At 45.2% G+C, this 25,925-nt stretch overlaps 1 protein-coding gene across 3 annotated transcripts in view; it reads right to left on the bottom strand.

Moving 5' to 3' along the window:
• Positions 1 to 3,896: 3,896 nt before the first annotated feature.
• The window catches only part of LOC140715834 (proto-oncogene tyrosine-protein kinase LCK-like), a 95,283-nt gene continuing 73,254 nt past the window's right edge, over positions 3,897 to 25,925 (bottom strand). For all 3 annotated transcript variants that reach the window (XM_073028270.1, XM_073028268.1, XM_073028271.1), the window contains exons 10-13: positions 23,638 to 23,714; positions 19,194 to 19,347; positions 9,002 to 9,133; positions 3,897 to 5,011 (exon numbers count right to left, since the gene is read on the bottom strand). In XM_073028270.1, the coding sequence (XP_072884371.1) occupies positions 4,809 to 5,011; positions 9,002 to 9,133; positions 19,194 to 19,347; positions 23,638 to 23,714 (566 nt within the window). In that variant the 3' untranslated portion in view covers positions 3,897 to 4,808. The remainder of the gene's footprint in view (positions 5,012 to 9,001; positions 9,134 to 19,193; positions 19,348 to 23,637; positions 23,715 to 25,925) is intronic.

The following is a 25,925-nucleotide window of genomic DNA, read 5'->3' on the forward strand; positions in this document are numbered from 1 at the left end:
ACAAGGATGTTGCCTGGATTGGGGAGCATGCCATATGAGAATAGGTTGAGTGAACTCAGCCTTTTCTCCTTGGAGTGATGGAAGATGAGAGGTGAGATGTATAAGATGATGAGAGGTATTGATCGTGTGGATAGTCAGAGGTTTTTTCTCGGGGCTGAAATGGTTGCCACAAGAGGACACAGGTTTAAGGTGCTGTGGAGTAGGTACAGAGGAGATGTCAGGAGATGCCGGCAACGATGGTGGAGGCGGATACGATAGGGTCTTTTAAGAGACTTTTTGATAGGTGCATGGAACTTAGAAAAATAGAGGGCTATAGGTAAGCCTAGTAATTTCTAAGGTAGGGACATGTTCAGCACAACTTTGTGGGCCAAAGGGCCTGTATCGTGCTGTAGATTTTCTATGTAACTTGGAAGGTGTTTCCAAAATCAAGGATTATAAGTTCAAAAAGGGCACCAAGGCGTCTGAGGAGTTGAGACAATCAGGGCGCTGAGAATGTTGACCTCTACCATCCAGGCCATGCTCTCTTCTCCTTCAGGAGCCTTAGGACCCACACCACCAGCTTCAGGAACAGTTATTACCCTCAATCATCAGGCTCCTGAACCAGCATGGATAACTTCACTCACCTCAACTCTGCACTGATTCCACAACCTATGGACTCACTTTCAAGGACTCTACAACTTATCTTTGTGATATTATTTATGTATTAATTAATTAATTAATTAATTATTACTGTTATCTGTTTTTTTGTATTTGCAGTTTGTCTTCTTTTGTATTTTGGTTGTTATTTAAGTCTTTGTGCGTAGTTTTTCATTGATTCCTTTGTACTTACCCTGAACGTTTCTGGTTTCAGATGGCACTGGTGATGACAGCGACTACTTTTCGGCAGCAAACAAAGCAAAGAAACCAACAAAATGCCTAATTGATAGCACTTGATTAATAACGATCACTGCTAACAATGGAGAGGCGAGCAGAGACAAGGCTACGTGAGGGGAGGTGGGAGGAGGCCAGGCATGGCAGAAGCAAGCGGAGGCTGAAGCGGGAGTGAGGGAAGTCCCAATGTCTGATCGACTTAAGATCCGAGCCAAATTGGAAAAGTCGGGTACTGGCTGAGTGATGGTGGTGGGATCCAGGCCCCAGGAACAGTGCGAGAGTGAGGATGTTTGGATTATTTAAATCAGATTGAAAAGGTCAGTGTGTCGGGGTTGGAGATGAGTGACGGGTTCTGCTTGCTGCTTTGTGACATTTACCCAGCTCTGTGTTGAACCGAGGCTGTGGCCTACTCTAGCCACTGTGATGCCTGGCTTTGTGTCTTTCATGTAACTTCAGTTCTGAAGCTATTTGCTTACTTTTATTGTTTGCAGGATTTGTGTTTTTTTTTCCTCTCTGCACACTGAGTGTTTGACAGTTTTTTTTAATGGGTCATTTGGGGGTTCCTTTGTTTTGTAGTTGCCTGTAAGGAGATGGATCTCAAGGTTGTATAATGTATACATACTTCAAAAATAAATGTACTTTGAACTTTGAATGTCTGCGAGAAATGTATATGTTGACGTATACAGTACATACTTTGATAATAAATTTAGTTTGAACTTTGAACTATGATTGCAGGATTCTTTTTAATCCTATTGCAAAAGGAGTGAATAACCACGTACAAAACAGAATTCTTATTTCACCTCTTTTATTCATCTTTTTTAAAAAAACTCAAAAATACAAAAGACTTAAGGGGGAGTTAAAAATCCACAAAATCTCGAGTTACTATTTAACATTTATATCTGTGCAAAATGTGAGATTCAGAAGGGAATTGTTATTCCAGCAGAAATTTCAATTAATTTGATGGATTGAGAAATCCAATATGTTGTTCTGCTTAAAAGGAATCTATGCAACAGAAGAAAAAAATGAAGACATCTAATCTATGAACTAGCACTATGCCTGAACATATCGACATCAATCGGAGTGGTACTTTGTAAGAGAAGGCTTTCAGGGTGGAAAGAGCGCTCACTTTCAGCTCACATCACACAAGCATGGAAACCTCTCTGCCAACTAGCAAATGAATCCACCTACTGATATTCGTGCAGAATAGAAACACAACTTGCAGATATTCATTTTTTAGGAAGATGTTCAAGATGATCAGGTGGTGAGGTGGAGATACGTCTGGACCATAGGAGGTGCAAGGTTCTGCTTCCCTCTGCTGGCCTGCAGCTCACCCTTAGACAAGGTGTAGCACCTACTTAACCTCCCCCCGCCCCACCACAAATCAGGGTCACGTGAAGCCATGGGAGCAGGTGGTAGACGGTCATATGAACAGCTGGTGCACATCACAAGCTTTTTAATGATCCATGGTTGAAAGAATTAGAGGGGAATTGGACAGGAACAATATTCTGCCATTGAATGTTGAGATCTGGATCTCCCTACCTGAAGGTGCAGTGGATGCAGAAAGCTCTTTTATATTGAAGAAGTACTGTACCTGGATTTGATGGATTTCGGAGGATCCTGGCCGAGGGTCTCAGAGTTTTGTTTCTAATTACTGTGGCAGTGAAAGGGGAAATCAAAGATCATGGACAGAAACTATTCGACTCTGCTGACCAAAAAGTCCAACACTTGGTTGCACACATCCAGAAGCAAACCAATTACAGAAGCATAATGCCAGGGAGGAGACTCATCTCACTTATCGAGCAGTTTGAATTTTGCGATGGATTTTGTCATATTAAAGATATTCAGTGGATAGCTAAGGAAACTAAAAGGAAAAAAGATCAAAGTTGTTGTGATTTGATGAGAGCCCGGCCAGTGCTTTCAATAGAGCATATATTGCAAGAATTGTGGCAGAAATGTATCAGACCTCCTGGGGGTTGCAGTAACTCATATCTCTGTGAGGGAATTGTACATTATTCCAAGTGTGTCTGGGAAGTTGGAAGCAATAGCAACCAGCCCCCATGCTGTAGTATTGCAAATCTAAAATATTCTTCAGATATTCTCTGATCACCCACTTGGTGCCTGGTTTCACCAAGCTAGACCTGAACACGATCTGCAAATTATCTCTTCTATCTGCCTGCTTCTCATTTCATTCTCTTCCCATAGCAACACACCTTCTTCAGGCCTCTACTTCTTCCACCTATCACCTCCCAGGTTCTCACTTCATCCCCTTTTTCCCCCACCCAACCCACCTTCCTCCTCACCCAACCCACTTTCCCCCTCACCCAACCCACCTTCCTCCTCACCCAACCCATCTTCCTCCTCACCCAACCCACCTTCCTCCTCACCCAACCCATCTTCCTCCTCACCCAACCCACCTTCCTCCTCACCCAACCCACCTTCCCCCTCACCCAACCCACCTTCCTCCTCACCCAACCCACCTTCCCCCTCACCCAACCCACCTTCCTCCTCACCCAACCCACCTTCCTCCTCACCCAACCCATCTTCCTCCTCACCCAACCCACCTTCCTCCTCACCCAACCCACTTTCCCCCTCACCCAACCCACCTTCCTCCTCACCCAACCCACCTTCCTCCTCACCCAACCCACTTTCCCCCTCACCCAACCCACCTTCCTCCTCAGCCAACCCATCTTCCTCCTCACCCAACCCACTTTCCCCCTCACCCAACCCACCTTCCTCCTCACCCAACCCACCTTCCTCCTCACCCAACCCACTTTCCCCCTCACCCAACCCACCTTCCTCCTCACCCAACCCATCTTCCCCCTCACCCAACCCACCTTCCTCCTCACCCAACCCACCTTCCCCCTCACCCAACCCACTTTCCACCTCACCTGGTCTCACCTATCACCACCCAGCTTCTCACTTCATCCCCCTCTCCTCCACCCAACCCACCTTCCTCCTCACCCAACCCACTTTCCCCCTCACCTGGTGTCACCTATCACCACCCAGCTTCTCACTTCATCCCCCTCTCCCCCACCCAACCCACCTTCCTCCTCAGCTGGTCTCACCTTCCTCCTCACCTGTCAGCTTGACCTCCTTCCCCTCCCCCACCTTCTTTTACTGGCTTCTGCTCCCTTTTTTCAGGTGCTGGTAAAGGGTCTCGTCCTGAAACATTGGCTCTTTATTCCTCTCCATAGATGCTGCCTGACCTGCTGAGTTCCTCCAGCATTTTGTGTGTGTTGCACCCTGTAGAACTGGGATTTTAAATATACCTCTAGTTCTTATGTGTCACCAGGTGAGAGGAGGCAGGCAGACATGTGTTGTATCCCCTCTAATGCATGGGAGGGAGGTGGGAGGGTGATTAGTGAGTGAAACTGAGCACCCTGAAGGTTCTACGGTGATTGGAGGAAATTATAAGGGGTTGTCAGGGGTAAGTATTTTTTACAGAGAGAGTGGTGGGTGCATGGAACATGCTGAGAGGGGTGGCAAAGGATGCAGATAAATTAAGAGACTCTTGGATAGGAACTTGGAGGGCAGAAAAATGGAGGGCTATGTAGGATGGAAGGGTTAGGTTGATCATAGAGTAGGTTAAAGGGTCGGTACAACATTGTGGGCCAAAGGGTCTGTTCTGCGCTGTAACGCTCTATGTAATTCCCAGGGCAGGAATTGCTAGGCTGACACGTGGGAGACAGCTTTGCCAAGACACTATTTTGAAGAGCAGAGTTTTCCAGAAAGCCACTTATACATTGTGGAATTTCACTAAACAGATTACCTGGTCGTTTTCGCATTGCTTTTTGTGAGCCTTGCTCTGCGCTAATTGGCTGCCATGGTTCCTATCTTACAAAATTTCAAACATATTTGTTGTACAATATTGGTAAAGCGTGCAGAAGGTGTTGTGTAAATCCAAGTCCTCCAGTCCAGCAATGGACGGGTGTTCCTCCTTAAGGCTGCTGCTGGTACTGAGCCTCAGTGGCCGTAAAAAAGTCTTCCAGGACACTTTGGAGATACTCAAACGTCGGCCGATCATCGGGATTTTCTCCCCAGCATTGCATCATCACTTCATAGAGTTCTTCCGTGCAGTTTTCAGGTGCTGGCATCCGATAGCCCCGTTCCAAATTCTGAATCACCTCCGGATTGGACATTCCTGTGTGCAATGATAAGGAGAGGTGAAGACTCAAAGAGAAAGAAGACAAGTGATTGTCCTAAAGAGAGAGCTGCTTTTAAAATATATGTAACAGCACACTGACTTAGGGAAAAGTTGGACTTGATTAAAATAACAATTGAATTTGACCCTATTCCCAAAGATCTGACAAGCAGAGAAGCTATTTATATCAAATGGTTCAATTTAATATCAGAGAATGTATACAGTATACAACCTGAAATTTTTACTCTTCACAGATATCCACAAAACAAGAAACCCCAAAGAATGAACGATACTAATATCAGAACCCTAAAGCCCCCCTCCCATGTACAAGCAACAGCAGCAACATCAACCCTCCCTCCACTTGACCCGCTCCCACCATGCAAGCAATATCAAAAAGCCAACATTCCAGCTAAAGTCAGAAAACCACCTACTGAAATCAAACAGGGTATAAAAGGGAATTAAAACTCTAATCTCAGTTTAATAATGTAGACATTATTGGTCACCCAGTCTACTGTCTCAGGTTCCAAAGGCAGAAGGATAATCTGGACCTAGAACTACTTAGTGCTGTGACCCTTGGTCCTGCCAACAACAGGGGAGAGCTCAGAAAACGAAACATCGCTGAAGTGCTCCTGGAATGGGAGTGCGCCCCACACTCCACAGAAGCCCAACTCAGAAACCTCAGCCACAGATCTGCAGCTACTGATGGAATCCAAACTTTGGGGGCGAGGTGGCAACTCCGCACTACATGTGAATGAGGCCAATAATTCAGAGCCGAACTGAGCTCCAAACTCAAATGTTTATTAACAGCTTGTGGCTCTCCAACAACCAATGCTGGGCAGCGGTGCAAGTATTAATGGCTCACTTGCCTTTAAGTTCAGGGTACAAGGTAGGATAGGTACAAGAACATTGTATTGGCAGTCTGATCAGCAATGGCTAATTAAACGTAGAACAAGGAACATAGAACTTAGAGCTTTAGAGCGTAATGCAGACTCTTCAGCCCACTATTTATTCTGCGATATTTCATTAGCAGTTTGAGGAGATTAGGTATGTCACCAAAAACACTCAGAAATTTCTATGGATGTACTGTAGAGAGCATTCTAACTAGCTGCTTCACCTTCTGGAATGCAGGGGGGGTATGATTACTGCACAGTATTTCTATTTTTGCACCACTTAGTTAATTTAACTATTTATTATATATTTATACTTGCTGTAACTCACATTTTTTTCTCTATTATTATGCATCACATTGTACTGCTGCGGCAAGCACAACACATTTCATACAGGTGCCGGTGATGTTAAACCCCATTCTGATTCTGATAAGCCGAGCTTTTATCCTACTCTGAGATCAGTCTAACACTTCCCTCCCACGTGGCCTTCTATCTTTCTGTCATCCACATACTGTACCTCTCTAAGAATCTCCTAAATGTCCCTAATGTATCTGTCTCTGCCTCCACTCCTGGCAGGTCATTTCACACATTCACCACTCTCTGTGTGAAAAACCAACCTCTGCCGTCCCTGCTATTCTTTCCTCCAATCAGCCTAAAATTATGCCCCCTCATATTAGTCAATTTTGCCCTGAGAAAAAAAAGTTTAATGCTGGATTATCCCAATGTCGTTTGGTCAACTTGTGGTGAAGTTTTAAGTGTCACAAAACGGCAGGTGTCAGGTTTGATTCTGCCTGCCTGTCTTTAGTGGGAGACCATTCTCGGCTCGCTGCTACCCCCTTCCACCTCACTGGGATCTGAAAGTCCTGTGGAAAACTAAGCTGAGGAGATCCCCAGGGCCCTGTGTTCAACCAATGGCAGCCAGGGGGCTGGTGCAGGGTCATCCCTGGGTGGATATGACAAAAGCCTTTTGCAAAGGCTATTACAAAGATTTTGTGCTTTATATTCTGTGCTTGTGGTCATATTCTTTGTTGTAATTTGTGTGATTTGCTTTAGCTAGGGTGGACGTGTGACTTGGTGTTTTTCTTTGAATGGGTTCCATGGTTTTCTTTGTTTCGTGGCTGTTTGTAGGGAAGACGAATTTCAGGGTTGTATACTGTATAAAACTTTGATGATAAATGTATTTTATACCTTTGAAAGATTAAATAAATAGAGAATTAATTTATTGTGAAAGATGTAAAGCTACTCTGGAGCTTTGTATAACACCATAAGACATAGCAGCAGAGTTAGGCCATTCAGCCCATTGAGTCTACTCAATCATTCTATCATGGTTGATTTCAAGTCAAGTTAAGATTATTGTCATTGAAATATGAACATGAATGCCGCCAAATGAGGAAATGTTTCTCTGGACCAAGGTGCAAAGCACAATAGTACACATAACACACAATAACTAAGGAAAGTAATTAAATCTAGAATGAATTATGCATAGATAAACAAAGTGCATAAATTAAATATTGTCGAGTTGAGTACAAATGATCTGGTGACACTTGGAATGTGATGTGGCAGGGAGTTCAGAAGCCTAATGGCCTGAGGGAAGAAGTTGTTGCCTATTCTGACCGTATTTATTATCCCTCTCAATCCTAGTCTCCTGCTTTCTCCATGTAACCCTTGACGCCCTGACTAATCTGTCTGTAAAAGGTCTTCCTGTTTATGGTCTCTATCGGGATCCCGATGATCTGAACGAGGGCCGAGAGGACCTCTGAGAAACACCTAGACTTGTAACCCTCAGATTCAAATTGCAAAGATGTATGGGTTAGGCTTGGTGAGTTGTGGGCATGCTACGTTGGCGCTGGAAGTGTGGTGACACCTGTGGGCTGCCCCCAGTACATCCTCAGACTGTGTTGGTCGTTGACAGAAATGATGATGTATATTTCATGTTTCAACTGATATGTGGCAAATAAAACTAATCTTTTAGATTTCCAGTCTGGCCCTTCCCACTAAAAGTGTATATCACTCTTGCAAGTTATGAATAAACTAATCTTGGAGTTCGTCAGTGGACAGATGTTGCCCCTCCCACCATATCACCAACGGTGACGTTCGTAGGGTTGTTGGCCGACCCTGGAGGTTAGGTCACAGACATTTCGTCACCAATTGAGGTGACACCATCACTGCACAAGCAAGTGATGTTTCTGCTGAATGCTGGTGTTTGTTGGTCCGACTCCTTGTTCTGATTGGTTGCCTCTCACTCTGCCACTGGTTTCCGCTTGGCCCCAGCCAACTGGATAGCTGAGTTTCCTCCACTGGCCCGTATCTCTGCTTATCCTTCGTTGTGCACGTTGGTTCCTTGATAACTCGGCAGAAGCAGCACTCAATTGATCAATTTTCTCTTTCGTTTCAAACTAACTATATCTGTTTATAGCAAGATGGGGCCAGTGATCATCGGTAGCGTTCTGTGAGCTGCAGAAATTTTCCCCAAAAATTCTTTTAAATATATCTCTTTTGAAATGTCTTCTGATCTCTGGTTGATCTTTCTTTGATTTGATTTTACTTACTATTCTATAGATTTATTGAGTATGGCGGCAGGAAAATGAATCTCAGGGTTGTACGTGGTGACATATATGTACTTCGATAATAAAATTTACTTTGAATTTTGTTGATATGCTGTCAATACAAGCTAAGGGAGTGTCCATTATTAAGGATCCCCAGCACCCAGGACATGCCCTTTTCTCACTGTTACCATCTGGTAGGAGGTACAGAAGCCTGAAGGAGGTACACACTCAACGATTCAGGAACAGCTTCTTCCCTCTGCCATCCGATTCCTAAATGGTCATTGAACCCTTAAACACTACCTCACTTTTTTAATATACGGTATATTATTTCTGTTTTTGCATGGTTTTTAATCTATTAAATATACATATACTGTAATTGATTTTTCTTATTTATTAATTATTATTATTATTTTATTTTTCTTTCTTCTATATCGTGTATTGCATTGTACTGCTGCTGCTAAGTTAACAAATTTCATGACACATGCCGGTGATAATAAACCTGATTCTGAACATTCTGATTTGAAGGGTTTATATGTCAGTCAGTGTTGGATTTGTACCTGGATATGGTATCCGTCCGTATGTTACAATCTCTGTAAGGAGAATTCCAAAGCTCCAGACATCAGACTTGATGGTGAATGTGCCATAGTTGATGGCTTCCGGTGCTGTCCACTTGATGGGGAATTTAGCACCTATACAGGAAAAATAGGCGTTAATTAAATGCAAGAATATTCTGCACAGAATGGAAATCCAGATTAACACACACAAAATGCTGGAGGAACTCAGCAAGCCAGGCAGTACCTATGGAAAAAAGTACAGTCGACATTTCTGGTTGAAACCCTTTGCCGAAGGGTACCAATTGGGTGTGCTGAAAGTTATGAAGGTGTTTGAGAACCTGGAAGGTGTTTTCAGAATCAGGGGGTCTATAAGTTCAAAACAGTTACTAAATCAGAAAATTGTTATTGAGTTGAAGAAAGTTCTTAGCTGTGGAGGCCAAGTCATTGGGTACATTTAAAGCAGAGATTCATAGGTTCTTGATTAGTCAGGGTGTCAAAGATTACGGGGAGAAGACAGGGAATGAGGCTGAGAGGGGTAATAAATCAGCCGTAGTGGAATAGCAGAGCAGACTTGAAAGGCTGAACAGCCTAATTCTGCTGCTATGCTTCATGGTTTTATGTTCTTAAGTTCTCAGTTTCCTTGGAGTTTAGTGACAAAAGCAATGTATTCAAATGCATGCTTGGGTAATTTAGTGGCGATGTGGGCTGATCAGTCTGGGTTACTCGGAGTCTTTACCATAAAGGTCGTTTTCACTGCAACCGGTGGAGGGCTAAAATGAAATCGGATAGATGACAAAACTTCAGTTTAGGTTCATTAAGTTAAAGTATTTGTACCAATCGACAGCTCATGGTGTAATTTTAAGATTATCGTTGTAGAATATGTTTGAAATTTTTTTTACAGATAAGGTTGTTGGATTTGAAAAGCCAGGATAAACTCAAAGCACATTTATTATCAAAGAATGCATGAATTATACACCTTGAAATGTGTCTGTTTACAGGCAGCCACAAAGCAAGAAAGTCGAATAACCCAATTTTAAAAAGACCGAAAACCACAACACAGAAAGTGGGAGAGAAAAACGCTCGTCATGCAAACAGTAGAAGCAAGCCGAAAACGTCATGAACCAGGCGAGTCCTAGGTCCACTCCTGGTGCAGGTGGAGTAGGCCCAAGCCAAGACTCGGTCCCCGGTTTTTACACCAGTGGGGCAGAAATGCTCAGCAGCCCGATCAGTTCACAGTCTCGACGCTGTGGAGAAAGGAATGAACATTTGCGGGAAAGCTTCAAAATTAGCCCAACCCTTGCCTCTGTACCCAACACTTGGTCTTCCAGTCTATCTGTGCCAGCAGTTAAATTGTCCAAGCACCAAGTAGTGCCATGTTCTAGGGGCCGAATCCAGACACCCTGATACTCCTGGAGCCTTCTTCAGTCTCACCAAATCGGTTCTCAGCTTGGAGCGATCCAATCCTGCATCCGGGTTGGGTGTACAGGCATCGAAACTTCTCCAACACGCCCACTCCATCTCCAGCGGTGATATGAACTCTGTCTGTGACCCCGGCGGCTCAACCACATTGTGTCCTGTGACGCCCCAGCACGGCTCATTAGGGTTAGGGTTAACCCTAACCCTGCCTCCGCCTGGCTCCTCACTGCAGTGACAGTTCACCATAATTTGCTTCACGAAAGATGTTCATGAAAGAACACACATGGAGAGGATGTTTCCAATAGCGGGAGCATTACCTTTGTTGTAGTTTTATCCCAAGGTTCTTCACCTTTAATGGAAATAACCACTGGGAGTGCTACCAAAATTCTCTAGAGTTGGAAGAGAGATGTCTCTGCCTCTTGCAGTGTTTCAAGCCAACCACAAGATGGCAGTGAGTACACAAGTTTGTACTGTGCGCACGTGTGTGATCTCATGACTGACAGAATACAATGCTCATCCATTAATCAGATTGTTCATCTCTGGTCAAGCACAGAGGATGATTATTTATGGATTTATTTATTTATTTATTGAGCTGCAGTGTGCAATAGGCCCTTCTGCCCCTTTGAGCTGTGCCGCCCAGCAATCCCCCAATTTAACTGCCGAAGGGTTTCGGCCCAAAACACCGACTGTACTTTTTTCCATAGATGCTGCCTGGCCTTCTGAGTTCCTCCAGTATTTTCTGTGTGTTACCCTAATTTAACTCTGGCCTAATTACATGACATTTTACAAAGACCAATTAACCTGCCAACCGGTACGTCTTAGGACTGTGGGAGGAAACCAGAGCACCCGGAGGAAACCCGCACAGACACGGGGAGAAAATACAAACTCTTTACAGGCAGCTGTGGGAATTGAACCTGTGTCGCTGGTGCTGTGCTAACCCTTGGAGGAGACCATTCAGTTCGTAGCAGAACAATCTCATCACTTCTATTGCCACACCTGCAGCCCTACAAAGACAGTGTGGCTCCGTGTACGTGTCCCTGAGGAACAAGAGTATTATCAGCTCCAAAATGTGCCCTCAACCCAGGTATTTGGAGCATGATTGAGGGACCCAAACATGAAGATTTCAAAGAGCCAAACCTACAGAATGTTTCTATAGACAATGCTCAACTCGAGGTGGAATAGCAACACATACACAATGCTGGAGGAACTCAGCAGGTCAGGCAGCACCTATGGAAATGAATAAACAGTTGATGTTTCGGGCCGAGACACTTCTTCGACGTGTGATAGAATTTTCCACCACCATCTCTGAGATTGTCCTCTTGTCTGTTTCCCTTCGTCCTGTGGAATATTGAAAGTTGGCAGCCAGTACATCCTTTGCCTTCACAAACATTTCTAACCTTGTCCGAGAGATTGATGGCCTTTCAATGCCCTGCATTTCCCCAGATACCCTTTCAGTTCCTCATTCACTCTTCTCCAGTTCTCGAAGGTATTCTATATTTTCCGCTGTTAAGATAAAATATGTAAAATAATCTCTGCCCTTTCGATATTCCTCAGTATAACTTCTGTTTCTGTAAGAAGGGACCCATAGTCTTTTGCTAATATTCTCTTTACAAGTTTAGAACATAGAACAAGACAGGCCTTTTGGCCCATGATGTTGTGCCAACTTTTAACTTACTCTAAGGTCATGTAACCCTCCTTCCCCACATCTTTCTTGTTGCCCATTATGCGGTTGGTATTTCGGGTGGCAATCATGTTCCTCCATCTCTGGTGGTGTTCAAGGCTTCCTTCATCATGTCTGTAGCTTCCTCTCAGTTTCCACTACTGTCAGTCCCATACGGAGACTCAGGAATACCTCCCACATAGCCTTCCATTTTTCTATCAGCCATGTATTTAGGTTGACTTTCAATAACTTCAGTAATGACAGTTCCCCAGGGGTCACCAGTGAGTAACATTTAACTGGACCAGCCATGTAGATACCATGGTTACAAGATTTAGGGGTGGGGGATCTTACTGAACCTATTGAATATTGGAAGCCCAGGATAGCGTGGATGTGAAGAGGATGTTTCCTATAGTGGGAAAGTCTAGGACCAGAGGGCACACAGCTTCAGAATAGAGAGACATCCCTTTAGAACAGAGATGAGGAGGAATTTCTTTACCTAGAGGATGGTGAATTTGTGGAATTTGTTGCCACAGGCAGCTATAGAGGCCAAGTCATAGGGTATATTTAAAGTGGAGGTTGACAGGTTCTTGATTAGTAGGGGTATCAAAGGTTACAGGGAGAAGGCAGGAGAATGGCAGCATCAGGCCAGTTTGATTGGCAGTGCTTCAGTCACTCTGAGGGTCCACTCCCTTTGCCACCCTTATACAGAGCGTACCACAACATGCTGTGCAGTCACACACCCTGGCACCTCCCAAACCTATTGATCAGACTGGACAGAACATAGAACCCTCGCCTGAAGGCACTCCTCAATTCAATTCAAGTTTAATTGTCAATCAACCATGCACGAATACCCATGAATACAGCCAAACAAAACAGAGTTACTCCAGGGTCAAGATACAAAACACAGTACCAACAGTCACACACAGCGCGAAGGACACACAAGATAGCAAACACATCATAATCACACAGTGAAAGAGTCCAATAGAGCCTGTCTCCCTCTGAATGAACACTTGGGGGGCAGCACCTACACCTCAATATTTGAAGAACAGCTTCTTCTCCTCTGCCAACAACCCATGGACTATGAGCCCATGTACACGACCTCACTATTAGTTTTCTATTTTTTTTTGCTTTCTTTTCACACCACTTATTTAATTTAATTTTTTATTTATGTATTTCTTAGTGTAATTCTTATTGGAAAGGAGAAGATGATGCCATCGAACAACGTGACCAAAGGCGACGTCCTCCAAACAGTTCACAAAACGACTTCCCTTGCTGCTTCTTCTTTCCAGTACGATTCTGCCGCTATTGGAACCTGCAATTTACAGTTTGATGGTGAGTTTGGGGCTGATTCAGCGACCAGGCGCTTTGCTGTCTCCAAGGTGAGGCCCGGAGGCTACGAAGCCTGGGGATGGGGCGAGGGGTAGTCGACTCCATTTCTCATCGATCTAAGTGTTGAACAAGATTGAAATCAGCAGGGATGGGAGCGGAAGGTGAGCAGGTGTTCAGCACCTGTGTGTGACTGGTCTCTCTTGTTCTTGCTTGCTGCTTTAGGAGAAAGATACCTGCGTTTGATCGGTCTCTCTCTCTCCATCTTGTTTGATGTTGCCGGAGCCCTGGGTCTTCATGCTTTGTGGATTGAACACTGATGTTATGACATGTTTCTGCTTTCTGGTTCCTCCTTTTTTTAATTGCTATTTTGTGCGATTTTGATTAGGGGGTTTGGCTCTGCAGCCTGCAGTCAACGAATGATCACCCCTCACCCCAACTCCAGGCTTCATGGCCTCCGGGCCTCACACTCCACACAAAGCCTCACAGAAAACCCTGGTTTGATGTTTTATATTCTCTATTTTTCACTTTTTTTTGCCATTTGCACAATCTGTTCTTTTTTTTGCATGTTGGGGGTTTAATCTTTTTCTTTGAAAGGGTTCCATAGTTTTTCTTTGTTTTGTGGCTGTCTGTGGGGAGGATGAATCTGAGGGTTGTATACTGCATACATACTTCATAAAAAATTACTTTGAATCTTAAAGTTTAAAAAAATTATTATGCATTGCAATGTTCCCCTGCCACAAACAATACACATGGTGTATGTCAGTGATATTAAACCTGCTTCTGATTCCGTGGTTTACAAGGATGTTACCAAACTTTGAGGGACCGGGTTCTAGGGAGAAGTTGACAAGCCTAGGGCTTTACTCCTTGCAGTTTAGGAGCGTGACCATATGGAGGTATATAACACCATGAGGGACACACTGTAGATAGGGTGAATGCACACAGTCTTTTTCCTCAGGACTGGGGAATCAAGAGCTAGAGGGCAGATGTTTAAGGCGAGGAGGGAAAGATTTAATAGGAGCCTGAGGGGCAACCTTTTCACCCAGAGGGTGGACTGTATATGGAATGAGCTGACAGAGGAAGTGGTTGAGGCAGGTGCATTAACAACATGGAAAGGACTTTTGGACAGCTTCATGGGTAGGAAAGGTTAGGGACATGGGTCAGGGGGCCAGTTTCTGTTGTGTAAGGATCTATGGCCATGACAAAGTTCAAAGGTTGTGGGAACCGTTCACAGTTGGGATGAGTGAAGTTTCCCCTCTGGTTCAGAAGCTTGATGGTTGTGGGGAAATAACTATTGATATGGGTCCTGATGGCAGCAGCGAGAAGAGAGCATGTCCTGGGTGGTGGGGGTCCCTGACGATGGCTGCTGCTTTCCTGGGTGGTGGGGGTCCCTGACGATGGCTGCTGCTTTCCTGGGTGGTGGGGGTCCCTGACGATGGATGCTGCTTTCCTGGGTGGTGGGGGTCTCTGATGATGGATGCTGCTTTCCTGGGTGGTGGGGGTCCCTGACGATGGATGCTGCTTTCCTGGGTGGTGGGGGTCCCTGACGATGGATGCTGCTTTCCTGGGTGGTGGGGGTCCCTGACGATGGATGCTGCTTTCCTGGATGGTGGGGGTCTCTGATGATGGATGCTGCTTTCCTGGGTGGTGGGGGTCCCTGACGATGGATGCTGCTTTCCTGGATGGTGGGGGTCTCTGATGATGGATGCTGCTTTCCTGGGTGGTGGGGGTCTCTGACGATGGATGCTGCTTTCCTGGGTGGTGGGGGTCCCTGACGATGGATGCTGCTTTCCTGGGTGGTGGGGGTCTCTGACGATTGATGCTGCTTTCCTGGGTGGTGGGGGTCTCTGACGATTGATGCTGCTTTCCTGGGTGGTGGGGGTCCCTGACGATGGATGCTGCTTTCCTGGGTGGTGGGGGTCCCTGACGATTGATGCTGCTTTCCTGAGTGGTGGGGGTCTCTGATGATGGATGCTGCTTTCCTGAGTGGTGGGGGTCCCTGACGATTGATGCTGCTTTCCTGAGTGGTGGGGGTCTCTGATGATGGATGCTGCTTTCCTGAGTGGTGGGGGTCTCTGATGATGGATACTGCTTTCCTGGGTGGTGGGGGTCCCTGACGATGGATGCTGCTTTCCTGGGTGGTGGGGGTCTCTGTCGATGGATGCTGCTTTCCTGGGTGGTGGGGGTCTCTGACGATGGATGCTGCTTTCCTGGGTGGTGGGGGTCCCTGACGATGGATGCTGCTTTCCTGGGTGGTGGGGGTCCCTGATGATTCCGGGGTGGTGGGGGTCTCTGACGATGGATGCTGCTTTCCTGGGTGGTGGGGGTCCCTGATGATGGATGCTGCTTTCCTGGATGGTGGGGGTCTCTGACGATTGATGCTGCTTTCCTGGGTGGTGGGGGTCCCTGATGATGGATGCTGCTTTCCTGGATGGTGGGGGTCTCTGACGATTGATGCTGCTTTCCTGGGTGGTGGGGGTCCCTGACGATGGATGCTGCTTTCCTGGGTGGTGGGGGTCCCTGACGATTGATGCTGCTTTCCTGGGACTCTGCTCCATGTGGATGTTACTCTTATGTGAAGTTTCCTGTAGGAAGCTGTAGCTCATAATAATGGTGCTCTGTACCAGACAATGAGTCTTTGTTGTGTATGCTGTACTTGCACAGAGCTGCTGGCCCGAGTGGCAACTGCAGTTCAGACATTTACCAGAATAGCAAGTTTGGATCCGAAAGCCATGTTCTGTGGCTTCCGGCATGGGTCAGCATGCCTCCTGACCATGACCATGACTGATTTCCTATTCATTGTCTTACAGAAACATCTGTCACTCACTACAGCACACAAACAATGTGTCGTGACAGTGAGTGACGTATGAGTCACTAGGGGCTGAAGACAAGAGACAAAATGTCCCACACAAATAATCTTCAGAGATGACATTCTGCAAAGACTATTTTTAGAACATTGGTAGGAATTTCTACAGCATTGTTAGAACGTAAGGCCAAAAGACATAGGAGCAGAATTAGGCCTTTTAGCCCATCAACTCTGCTCTGCCTTTCCAACTTGGCTGATTTATTTTCTCTCTCAACCCCATTCTCCTGCCTTCTCCCTGTAATCTTTGACACCCCGACTAGTAAGACCTCCACTTTAAATATATCCAATGGCTTGGCCTCCATAGCCATCTGTAGCAATGAATTCCATAGAGTCACCTCCTTCTGCCCAAAGAAATTCCTTTACATCTCTGTTCTTCCTTCTATTCTGAGACTTTTCCCTTTGGTCCTAGACTCACCCACTACAGGAAACCTACTCTCCACGTCAACTCTATCAGGGCCTTTCAATAAGATCTCCCTCGTTATTCTAAACTGTAGCAAGTACAGACCAAAGGCATCAAACGCTTCTCATACTTTAACCCTTCCATTCCTAGGATCATTCTCCTGAACCTGTCTGGACCTCCTCCAATGCCAGCACATCTTTTCTTCGACAAGGGGTTCACGGTAGCATATTGGTGAGCACGATGCTAATGCAGCTCGGGTCATCAGAGTTCAGAGCTCAATTCTGATGTCACCTGTAATGAATCCGTACATCCTTCCTGTGGAATGTGTGACTTTTCTTTGGGTGCTCTACTGTCCTTCCACAGTCTAAAGACGTACCAGTTAGCAGGTTAATTGGTCATTGTAAGTTGTCCTGTGATAGGCTAGGGTTAAATCAGGAGTTGCTAAGGGACCCGGCCTGAGGTGATGGTAGGGCCAATTCCACCCTGTATCTCAATAAATGAGCAAACAAACAAACAAACAAACAAACAGGTAGATAGACAGATAGATAGATAGACAGACAGACAGATAGAGATAGATAGATAGAGACAGATAGATAGATAGACACAGATAGATAGACAGACAGACAGACAGACATATAGATAGATAGATAGAGGGACAGACAGATAGACAGATAGATAGACAGACAGATAGTCAGACAGATAGAGACAGACAGATAGGTAGATAGACAGATAGACAGATTGATAGGCAGTTAGATAGATAGATAGACAGATAGATGGATGGACAGATATATAGATAGACAGATAGACAGATAGTTAGACATAGATAGATAGATTGATAGATAGATTGACAGATAGATGGACAGGTAGATAGATAAATCAATCAATCAATCAAACTGCTCACAATACTCTAAATACGGTCTGACCAGCGCTTTATAAAGTCTCTGCATTGTACTTCTGCTTTTATATTTTGGTCATCAGCACAGTTCTCTGACGACGTTAAATGACTAATTTACTTGGGTGTGCTTAGCGGCAACGTTCAGCCCCTGTGTGTAAGATAGTCATGGGAGCAGGTGGGAAATGCACTGCTATTCCCTGAGCCCCAACATGAAAGAGAAGGTAAAGGCAGATCTCGACTAAAGTGCTTACAAATGACTCCTAAGTCTTCTTCAGTGTTGATCAAATGTGCCACCAACACAACCCTGTAGCAACATTTCCCTACTGTGCCAGAAAATAAAATTCACTTTCAGAGTTCTTGATTTCTTTCGGTTCCACAAATACAAAACATGGGCAGGTCCGAGATAGATTTCGGTCTTGCTTGTAACGCTCAGCTGTGTTTTTGGTGGGTGTCACCTTGGGAACAAATATGTGGTTGTTACCTGGAAGCAGTAATGTAGCGGTTAGCGTAATATGCTACAAAAGCGCCATCGATCACCAGTCACGGCTATGTAGCGGTTAGCCTAATCTATTTCAGCACCACCAATCGCCAGTTGGGTGTAAATTCCTGCTGCTGTCTCTAAGGAGTTTGTACATTGTCCCCGTGACTGTGTGGGTTTCCTCTGGGTGCTCTGGTTTCCTCCCACAGTCCAAAGACGTATGAGTGAGGGTTAGTAAATTGTGGGCACGCTATCTTGGTGCCAGGACCACTGTGACCCTTGCAAGCTGCCCCCAGCACAACCTGTGACCATGTTGTCTATTGGCACAAATGATACACCCCACTGATACGACAAATCTATCTGATCTTTACCTTTTCCTCTCTCCCTTCTGAGTTAAAGTATCACACTGTCAGGTTTGTGAACCTTTTGTACTTCTGCAGAATCAAAGGATTTTTGGATGATGAGAGTCAAGCAATCTTTGTAGCCAGTTCTTGTAGGATGCAAACCATCAGACGCAGGGTACTCAGTCGAGAGCAGGGGTTCCCAACCTGGGGTCCACGGACGCCTCGGTTGATGATAAGGGTCCATTGCACAAAAATGGTTGGGAGCCCCTGGTCTGGTGCCTTATTGGTTTATCTAATACTAATTATCTGGTCATGCTGAGAATCCTTACATCTCTGAAATGGGACTTGAACTCCCAACTTCTTGACTCAAAAGGTGAGCCTGGGTCCTTTCAAACGGCAGATAACACAGGTATTTATAAGTCAGCTGAAGAATGAAGATTGGTCTTTTATATATGACACAGTGGGCATGTTAGAGCCAGAATGTGTAGCAAAACTCGTGGGCTGCTCCCAGGACATCCTGCAAGTGTGTTGGTTGTTAATGCAAATGACATAATTTACAGTATTATTTGATGGTCGTGTGATAAATTAATCTGAATCAGAATCTGAAGCAGAACTGACCAGGAGTTGGGACGATAACTTGCCCCCAGTCCATGCCCTTTGCCCTGATATCCAGAATGGGCACAATTGCTGGGGAAGAGATGGTACCACCTGCCTCTGCATCCTGCTCTCGTGCCGACTCTCTGTGAACGACAACATTCTCAACAGTGTATTTCGCAGTCTCTCACACCAAGGAGGAGACAAGAGCCTTACCCTCTCTCGCTGTGTACTCATTGTCCTCAATGAGTCGAGCAAGTCCAAAGTCTGCGATCTTGCAAGAAATCTCCTCCGAGACCAGGATATTGGCTGCACGGAGATCCCTATGGATGTAGTTCTTCTGTTCGATGAAAGCCATTCCCTCTGCGATCTGTGGACGAGAGCCAGGTGTATGGGGTTGAGTGGGATCTGAAATCGGCCATGATGGAATGGCAGAACAAATTAGGCTGAATGGCCTAATTCTGCTCCTGTGTCTTACGATCCTATAGTTCAGCTGTGAGTCACCTTAAGCCTCTCTATCTTAAATTGACAATATTTATTGTGTTCTCAGTATGAACTTTTTCTCATCCCTCCCCCTTCTCTCATTTTCCATTCCCTATTCTGGTTCTCCTTACCTCCCTCTGGTCCCCTCCTCCTTCCCTTTCTCCCATGGTCCATTCTCCTCTCCAATCAGATTCCTTCTTCTTCAGCCCTTTACCTTTTCCACCCATCACCTCCCAGCTTCTTACTTCATCCTCCCATCCATCTTTCCCCTCACTTGGCCTCACCCATTGCCTGCTAGCTTTTACTCCTTCCCCTCTCCCACTATTTTATTCTGGCTTCTTCTCCCTCCTTTCCAGTCCTGAAGAAGGGTCTCAGCCTGAAAGGTTGACTGTTTATCCCTCTCCACAGAACCTCCCTGACCTGCTGAGTTCCTCCAGCACTTGGCTTGCATCTTCCTCTGGATTTCCAGCATCTGCAGGAATCTCTTGTATTTATTCTCTTTATTTTAAATGGATCTCTGGGGTAACAAAGTTTTTAAATGTTTAAATCTACTGCAAGGTTTCAATCACGTTTCAAACAACCTGACAAGTCACTGGTACTGAAGGGAAATTTGATGAATAAAAGGAATATTTCCTCAGCCAGATCTTTCTTGATCCTTCATCAAAAGCTTCACTGCCCGCAATTGTTTAATCAGTTTGCTTGCTCCTAGTTTTCTGATTGCTCTCCTCTGTCTTGACACGGACATGGATGCTGAGGTTCTGCGACCATGAACCTGTAATTCACCCTCCCCTTCTTTCTGTGCCTCCCCATTCTCTACGGTCACTCTATCTTGTGTCAGTCAGTACCAGCTGAAACAAGCCCCATTTATAGCCCAGGAGATAGTGCACCCTCCACTGAATACAATGCGGACAGACCCCTTTATAATCTCTAAAAAATACACACTAATTAACTCTAAATTATCCCCATAATTTAAAAACAAGTTTTAAACGAATTAAAACATTCTAGAAAGGATGGGAAAGGTGGCAATGAATCGACATATAGGAGAGGATTGAAAATCTGGCTGAGTGGTGCCACAACAACAACCTCTCACTCAATGTCAGCTAATTCCTGCCTTCAGGAGGAAGTAACTGGAGCTCCATGAGCCAGTCTGAATTGGAGGATCAAAGGTGGAGAGGGTCAGCAACTTGAAATTCCTTGGCGTTATAATTTCAGGGGACCTGTCCTGGGCTCAGCACGTAAGTACAGTTACGAAGAAAGCACAGCAGTACCTCTACATCCTTAAGAGTTTGCAAAGATCTAGCATGTCATCTAAAATTTTGATGAACTTTAATAGATATGTGGTGGAGAGTATATTGACTGGGTGCATCACAGCCTGGTATGGAAAAACCAATGCCCTTGTATGGAAAATCCTACAAAAAGTAGTGGATATAGCCCAGTTCATCACAGATAAAACCCTGCTCACAATTAGCTCATCTACACGGTGTTGTCGCAGGAAATCAGCATCCATCATCAGGGATCTCCACTACTCAGGACATGCTCTCTTCTTGCTGCTGCAAGAGGGTACAGGAGCCTTAGGACTCACACCACCAGGTTCAGGAACAGTTACTGAAGGGGATAACTTCACTCAACTTCACTTGCCCCATCATTGAGATGTTCCCACAACCTATGGGTTCACTTTCAAGGACTCTTCATCACATGTTCTCAACATTTGTTGCATATTTATTTGTAATAATAATTATAATTTCTTACTTTTTAGTGATTGAATGTTCTATTTCCCATGTTTCTATATATTTGCAGAGATTGGTGTCTTTTGTACGCTGGTGGAACGCCCAAGTTGGTGGGCTCATTCAGTGTCCTCAGGTTGTATGAGTGGATTAGGAAGTGTGAAAGAGTTTTATTAAGTCATGACTCCTTCTCCAGAACACAGACCATACATTCCCCCATTACGGACACTGGCCTGTGACTGTGTGCTCAGTCCTCACCCTTACACGTCCCGGTTGGACATGGAATTATATTTCTGCATTCCAATGATATGATGGACCTCTGTTGACCGAGCCATTACTCCTGCAGAGTGTTTTTATCATCTCTTCCCTTTCCTGTGCCATGTCACAGGCTGTGATAATTGTGTACTTGACTTCAGAGTTGGGCCCTCCCTCTTCACTGTAAGTAAAGCATCGACCAGCCCGCGTTCGATGCTGAGCTCAGCTGTGTATTTCTGCACCTACTCAATGCTTGTGCTTCTCTTTGCAAGTTTGGTTCCTGCTTGAAGCCCAGCACACCACATAAAGAGTCCTCGCCTTGAGCATGCTGCAGGCTTCTCTGCAAAAGCATTTTCCAATGCTTGAGCAGCATAGAGTTGCGGTGAGAGCATTGTTATCACCCACACACCTTTTGTCAGGTTTCTGTAGCCAAGGGATGTGGTCGGGGTGCTTGATGACATCCATTGTTCAGCTTTTTATTGACACCAGAGAGTCAGAGAACAATAGAGGCCCTTCAGCCCTACTTTTTCATGCTGACCATGGTGCCTACCAAGTAGTCCCTGTGATTGGCCCACTTCCTTCTAAACCAGAGCTTCCTAGCCTGGGGTCCACAGATCCCTCGGTTAACAATAAGGCTCCCTGGCATAAAAAAGGTTGGAGACCACTCCCCGAAGCCTTTCCTATCCATGGACCTATCCAAGTGTCTTTTCATGTTGCTATTATACCTGCCTCAACAACAGTACTGTGGTAAAGTCTTGAGCGCATACATATAGCTAGGGTGCCTAAGGCATTTGCACAGTGCTGTATTTGTCAACGTGGAGCAGTGAGCGAGTTTGTGAATCTGACAGGAGCAAAGGATGTTGGGAATTGTGCCGCAGGCAGGTGACAGAGGAGAGCTGGGGTGGGGGAAGTGTTGGCACCCGTGTAGACACACCCAGCCCTGAGACACCAGGCAAGCTCATTTGATTCCAAATAATTGGTTTACAGATCATTATAGAATGTCATTCTGGTGCTTCCCACTCCTTCCCCTCTCTCTTTCCCTTTTCCCAGCCATGATTCCCCTCTCACTGCCCTCTTCCCACTCTCAGTCCAGAATAGAGACCCATATCAGAATCAGGTTTATCATCACTCACATATGCCATGAAATTTGTTTTTTGCAGCAGCAGTACAGTGTAAAACATAAAATTACTACAGTACTGTGCAAAAGTTCAGGCACCTTGGCTGTATATATGTGTCTAAGGCTTTTGCTCACTACAGTACCTTTAGCATATTTCATGTACAGAATGCAGTAGGCCCTTTGGCCCACAATGTGTGTCAACCTTTTAAGCTACTCCAGAATGAACGTAACCCTTCCCTTCCACTGAGCCCTCCATCTTTCTATCATCTATGTGTCTATCTAAGAGTCTCTTAAACGTCCCTAATGAATCTGTCTCTACCACCACCTTGACAGGGCGTTCCACGTACCCACCACACTTTAAAGCCTACTTCTACCATCCCCCCTATACTTTCCTCCAATCACCTTACAATTATGCCCCCTTGTATTAGCCATTTCCACCCTGGGAAAAAGGAGCTGACTGTCCACTTGATCTATAATCTCTCCTATAATTTTACATGCCTCGACAAATCACCTCTCATCCTCCTTTGTTCCAGAGAGAAAAGCCCAACCTCATTCAAACATTCCTCAACAGACATTATAAAACTCCTCTCTAAAACTTCCACATATTTCCTATAATGAGTGACCAGAACTGACCTCAATGGAATCTTTTCTAAATGAAAGAGGCAGCAAAGGAGTGTATTAATAGAGCTCTTTAAGATTATGAAATGATTTATAAAGGTATCCAAAGCTAGAGACCACAATATTTCAAATGTGGTCTAACCAGGGGTTAGGAGAGCTGCAACAATACCTTGAACTCAGTCCCGTGACTAATGAGAGCCAACACACCACACACCTTCTTAAACACCCTGGCAGCTCACATGTCAATTTGTGGGATCAATGGGCGTGGACCCCAAGATCCCCAGTTATTGCTTCAGTTCAGTTACTGATCTACACTTGCCAAGGACCATTTTGGCCAGGAACACTCAGCTGAGGTGACATGAGTGGAAAGTTTCATCAGAACATCTGAACTATTTACTGAACCGCCATCCAATTCCAGCACTTCTGGTCTGGTTCTGTCTCTGCCCCAGGTACAGAAACTCACCTGTGCTGCCATATCGATCAGCTTATATATGTTGAGCTTCGATCCAACGGGTGACTTCAGAAAGTCAACCAGATTACCTAAAGGGAGATAAGTAGAAAGATAAATACCATAACTGCATCTGATTTATTAGACAGTCAGCTACATCACATTTGAAACAATACACAATTATTTTCAGTGTAATAAATTAGTTGTTATCCATACTTAGTGGGAAGATGTAATACCCTTTGCCTGTGGTGTCAGCAAGGTGTCTCTTATCATTCAATGGACACAATTGTTGATAGTGATTCCCATTTGCTTAAAGTCTGGAGAAAATTAGTTGAGACAGAGAGGTGGTGACTGTACTTCAGACTGAGAATCGAGCAATTGTGGGCAGGACCTCAGGATAAAGACTGCAGTGAGGAAAGCAAATGCAATGTTAGCATTCATTTCAAGAGGACTAGAATAAAAGAGCAAGGATGTGATACTGAGGCTTTATAAAGTATGGGTGAGGCCTCACCTGGAGTATTGTGAGCAGTTTTGAGTCCCTTATCTAAGAAAGGATGTGCTGGCATTGGAGAGGGTTCAAAAGAGGTTCACAGAAATTATTCTGGGATTGAAAGGCTTCCCACATGCGGAGCGTTTGATGGTTCTGGGCCTCTACTCACTGGAATTTAGAAGAATGAAGGGTGACCTCATTGAAATGTATTGAATGTTGAAAGGCCTCGATAGAGTGGATGTGGAGAGGATATTTACTATGATTGGAGAGTCTAGAACCAGAGGGCACTGCCTCAGAATAGAGGGACATCCTTTCAGAACAGAGATGAGGAGGAATTTCTTTAGCCAGAGAGTGGTGAATCTGTGGAATTCATAGCCACAAGCGGCTGTGGAGGCCAAGTCATTGATATATTTAAGGCAGAGGTTGATAGATTCTTGATTAGCCAGGGCACGAGGGGATTTGGGAGAATGTGCACACTACCATGCTGCCCCTACCGATTCCAACACTCTGAGCTGTAACAGAGTCGGGCTAGCCACTACCCAACTGTGGTGTTCCAGTGACCGAGTTAGGAATCACAGTGGCATGAAGAGGACTTTCTTCTCTCAGAAGTTCAAAGTTCAAAGTAAGATTTATTATTGGAGTACATACATGTCACCACATACAACCCTGAGATTCATTTCTGTGGGCGTGCTCAGCAAATGTATAGAACAGTAACTGTAACCAGGAATGATGAACATGGAACTCTCTGCCCTCGAGAGTAACAGAGGCAGCCATTGAAGGTAAGGATATGTGGATATCACAACTGCACCAGAGTCAAGGGGAGAGGGAGAGAGAAGGGGACCATGTTGTTCAGACCAAGGTCAGATCTGCTGTGAGGTTTCTGACTGGTTTGGTAGCCTGTAATGTGGAGTGACACACTCCCATTTATGTTCTAATCCAAGAAAGTTCCCAAAGTTTATCTGAAATTACACTCTGTCCATCCAGTCCTGCACACCATAACATAGAACATAAAACAGTACCACACAGGAACAGGCCCTTCGGCCCACAATGTTATGCCATCCAGCTAAAAAGTAAATGAAAAATCCCCCCAAACCAATCCCCCCTACCTATGCAATGTCCATATCCCTCCATCTTCCTCACATTCATGTGTCTTAAAAGCCTCTAATGTATTTGCCTCTACCACCACACCAGATAGCACATTCCAGGCATCCATCAGTGTCTGAGTAAAAAATCTGGCCCCTCATATCCCCTCTGAACCCAACCCCTCTCAACATCAATGCATGCTATTGGACATTTCCACCCTGGGAAACAGATACCCTGTCTGTGCCTCTCAAAAACCTCCATCAGATCTCCCTCAGCCTCCGCCGCTCCAAGGGGAATGTGGATCTGGAGAAATGCTGAGTCAGAGATGGGTCTGGTCAGCCTGCCCTCAGCTGAGAGCAACCTTGCAGGAGGGAGAGGTCCCTGGATCACCAAAGGGAGTGGCGAGGGACAAGGAATTCACTGTCACTCACTCTCTGGCCTTGTCCGGACTGGTCAGATCAGAAAGAACTGAAGAAAACACCGCTTAGTACTCTGAGGGGCAGGATAGAGTGGTCACTTTGTCAAAGGTTATGATTGGTTGAAAGGGGTGGGGGCGTGTTCACTACATTATTTTCAGATCAATGAAGCATTCTGATTCCAATGCAAAGAGGGAATACGTTCTGAATAGCAACACCCTTAACAGCATTGATGCACTGAGGGATCCTGGGGTCTAAACCTATAGCTCCCTGAAAGTGACTACACAGAGTGGCAAAGGAGGCATATGCCTGCT

The sequence above is a fragment of the Hemitrygon akajei genome, chromosome 24, assembly GCF_048418815.1.
Source record: "Hemitrygon akajei chromosome 24, sHemAka1.3, whole genome shotgun sequence".
Taxonomy (NCBI): Eukaryota; Metazoa; Chordata; class Chondrichthyes; order Myliobatiformes; family Dasyatidae; genus Hemitrygon; species Hemitrygon akajei.